Source organism: Microtus ochrogaster, chromosome 21, assembly GCF_000317375.1.
Source record: "Microtus ochrogaster isolate Prairie Vole_2 chromosome 21, MicOch1.0, whole genome shotgun sequence".
Taxonomy (NCBI): domain Eukaryota; kingdom Metazoa; phylum Chordata; class Mammalia; order Rodentia; family Cricetidae; genus Microtus; species Microtus ochrogaster.
In genome coordinates this window covers 4,650,870-4,654,776 of record NC_022022.1, presented here as the reverse complement: position 1 = coordinate 4,654,776, position 3,907 = coordinate 4,650,870, and the positions used below count along the sequence as shown (strand labels likewise).

Below are 3,907 nucleotides of genomic sequence, written 5' to 3'. Positions count from 1 at the left end.
AGGGTTTCTCTGTGGTTTTGGAGCCTGTCCTGGAACTAGCTCTTGTAGACGAGGCTGGTCTCGAACTCACAGAGATCCGCCTGCCTCTGCCTCCCAAGTGCTGGGATTAAAGGCGTGCGCCACCACCACCCGGCACAAAATGTATTTATTATTGAGCTGGAGAGATGGCTCACTGGTTTAAAGCACTACTCTGTCAGAGGACCCGGGTTCAATTCCCAGCACCCACAATGTGGCTCAAAACCATCTGTAAGTCCAGTCCCTGGGGACTCAACACGCCCTTCTGGTCTCTGTGGGCATCAGGCGTGAACATGAAACACAGACATGCATGCAGGTAAAATATCTACATACATTAAAAAAAACCTCTAAATCAAGACAAGTACTATAATATCCCGTTTTTCTTTTAAAAAAATATACAACTTAAAGAACAGATTGGAAGTTACAGAAGCAGGATTATAATAATTCATTTGGGTCCCAGACAAGCCCTCTTTCTATTGTACTATCTGCTTTATTGCGGCATTAATCCTCCCATTCTCAAAAGCGGACTGAGCTCTATCAAGATAGACTGAATATGTGCCGTGTTCACCACTGCATCTGGCAAGCAGTCATTGTTTGTTAGATGAATAAATGGAACAGATAAGACATACAAAGAGAGGGCTGGAGAGACGGCTCAGAGGTTAAGAGCATTGCCTGCCCTTCCAAAGGTCCTGAGTTCAATTCCCAGCAACCACATGGTGGCTCACAACCATCTGTAATGGGGTCTGGTGCCCTCTTCTGGCCTGCAGGCATACACACAGACAGAATATTGTATACATAATAAATAAATAAATAAATATTAAAAAAAAAAGACATACAAAGAGTAAGCAATATCGCCAAGATCACGCAGCCACTGTATGACAGGGTCATGTCCCCAATGCAAATTCTATACACTGTGAGATCCAACAGCAAGCCAGGCATGATGGCACAGGCTTGTAGTCTCAGGGAAGGGAAGCTGAGGCAGGGGACTCACCATGATCTTGAAAGCCTGAACTACACAGTGAGTTCCATGCCAACCTGGGCTATATACCAAGACCTTGTCTCGAAAACCAAATCAAACCAAAACAAAGTAGCCAGCACAATAGTGTGTGTGATTTTTAGCAGATACGGGTAGGGGAATGGGGAGTGGGAAAGATGGTGGAAATAACAGAAGAGGGAAGTGTTTGTGTGTTTATGTATGTGTGCGCATGCACGCACACATGTGTGTGCCTAGACGCTGAGATCCAACACTGGGGGAGGAAAATCTAAGAAGACAGCAGTGCAGATGGTGAGGAGCCTGGAGCCGTCGGGAAGAAGATGAAGGACGTGAAGCGAAGATGATGTGGGAGGTTTTGCCAGGTGAAAGAGCGATCTGGACAGGGACCAAAGTAAATCATATTCAGGGCAACAGAACCATCCCCTGACTATCATGCCATCAGTCACAAGGGTATATGGGCCCATGCCAATGGAAGCTTTGCCTATTAATTGAAGCAGAATAAGTGGTTCCATGTGGCGAAGGACTTCGAGCCAAATCAGCAGAGAGCCAAATTCTCCTACAGCACTAGCCGGACACCCAGACTGGAAAGGAGAAACTCAACAATAAGAAGACCGTGGTGGGAGGCGGGGAGCCTGAAAGAGAGGCTCACCGCAGAATCTGAATCCAACCGACTTCTCTTTGTCAGTGCAAGCCCTTTGTTCCCTCACCCTTTCTAAGGAAACTAAAATGGTTTTCCAGGCACCCAGTTTAGACGCCAAACCGGAGACTCTTCAGGGCAGAGAAGCACAGGCAAGAAAAGAGGGGGCATTTCTCTATAATGTTCACCAAATGCCTTCACATTTCCAAGAGGAGCTCTTCAGAATTAGGGTAAGGACTAACTACACCCCGAGGCAGGATGTTTCCTTCGGAACTGAACTGACGTAAAAGACCAGAAGCAGCAGGATATGGCTGAAGGTATTCTATCCACATCCTCGTTAAACCCAGGAAGTTGTCTGGGAAGTAACTATGGTGGCTCACGAGTTTCAGAAATATGTCCTCTTGTATCCCCAGCGCCTTACAGAGTCCTGGCCACAGCTGAAGTTCAAAGTGGCTCAAGAGTGCAGGGAAATGAATAGTAAGGGAACCATCAGGCATGCAGCTAAGTCGATCTGAACATCTGTTTCCATTGAAATCTTTGTTTTTTTATAAAGATACAAATATTTAGCTGGGCGGTGGTGGCGCACGCCTTTAATCCCAGCACTTGGGAGGCAGAGGCAGGCGGATCTCTGTGAGTTCGAGACCAGCCTGGTCTACAAGAGCTAGTTCCAGGACAGGCTCCAAAACCACAGAGAAACCCTGTCTCGAAAAAGAAAAAAAAAACAAATATTTAAGAGTAGGAGAAAATGACACATGTTCTTAAGGAAGAGCTAAGTAGAAAATCTGAGCCAACAATCATATTAAGTGCCCAGTGTGTTGTCAGGTGCAGAATCGTAATTAATCCATAGCATAACCCTTGAAGAAACTGTTGGTAGGTGAGGTTATGAGTCCCTTCCCCCAAAGACAGCGCTGCAAGTGACAGGTCTCCAAAGCCTGTTCCTGCTGTTTCCACTACAGCTTCCTCAAGAAGGAAGGGGAGAGGGAGGGAGGGAGGGAGGGAGGGAGGGAGGGAGGGAGGGAGGGAGGGACAGCAGCCAGACAGAGCTAGAGGAGGAGGAGGAAAAGAAGAAGGCCGTACAACTTTTCTCCTATTAAAATAGAAAGAATCCCGTTGCTTTCAGTCCAAGGAGGTCCCGATCAAGCAAACAGAAGTAATGTGTTTGAAATTCCAGACTTAAAGTCTGAGTCACACACCCTTCGCTGGGTGTTCCTTGTCCCTTCAACTCTGAATTTGGGACCAGAATTCTGACAGGAAATTGGTTAACAGTGCTTAAACAAAAACAACAAAGAAAATCCTCACATCCCTCTTCCCAGAAATTAGGCATCTTTAAGCTGGAGGTTTCTTAGCAAAACAGGATTGCTGCCTGGCTCGCTTCCACAGAATTTAGCACTGAGAGAGCCAAGGCCTGAGATTTATCCTCAATTCCTGGGCAGGGGCCAGGAACACAGAGCCAGACAGACAGAGCCCCGAGTTGTGAGGCTCCAAACTGAAGGACACTGAAGAGAGGCACCGACCGGCCTCAGTGGTGTGGGTCCAGATTCAAAGAAGAGATTCATGTGAGTGACTTCTGAAAGCACTGCCCCATTCTCAAGCAGATCTGAAGTCGCGATGGAAATCTCCTGGGTGGGGTGGGGAGGATATATACGTGAAGAATTACAAAGTCAGGGTTAAGGAGCCGGAGTACAGGAATTGCCGAAATCGGAGAGGAATGAAGGACTGGGTAGGATGAGAAGTGCCCGGGGTCTGAGATAAAGGACGGGATTCCACACAATAGGGGCCGGTTCTCAACGGGAGAAGGCCGTTAAAACCTTAACCCTACAGGAGTTCTGCTGCTGACAGAAAAAGTTGAAAAGAAAAGAGGGTAACGTCTGAAAAAAGAAAGGAGTCCGATTCTCTCTCTCTCTCTCTCTCTCTCTCTCTCTCTCTCTCTCTCTCTCTCTCTCTCTCTGTGTGTGTGTGTGTGTGTGTGTGTGTGTGTGTGTCTCGTCTGTGTGTCTGTGTCCAGAAGGAAACTCCCCAAAAGGAAATGCATGCATGCAAGGGCTGGACGCCAAGCGGAGCCACCGGGAGGACAGTGGAGCCAGCCTCCTGCCTAGAGTGTGTCCCGCAGGAGGCCAGCCCCCCATACTCACCTCGGCCATAGCCCTGCGTGTGCTTGGCGAAGCTCCTCACCACCGCCTCCACGGCCTCGCGCAGCACGGCAGGGCTCCCCGAAGCGCCGGGGGGCAGGGGCAGCCCGGGGGCCCCAGCCAGGAGCAACG

The 3,907-nt window shown here is 48.6% G+C and overlaps 1 protein-coding gene across 1 annotated transcript in view; it reads right to left on the bottom strand.

Annotated features, from left to right (window-relative positions):
* Lix1l (limb and CNS expressed 1 like) overlaps positions 1-3,907 on the bottom strand; it is a 20,048-nt gene that overhangs the window by 15,854 nt on the left and 287 nt on the right. The window contains exon 1 of the mRNA XM_026784101.1: positions 3,779-3,907. This exon is cut by the window's right edge and continues 287 nt beyond it. Within this exon, the coding sequence (XP_026639902.1) occupies positions 3,779-3,907 (129 nt within the window). The remainder of the gene's footprint in view (positions 1-3,778) is intronic.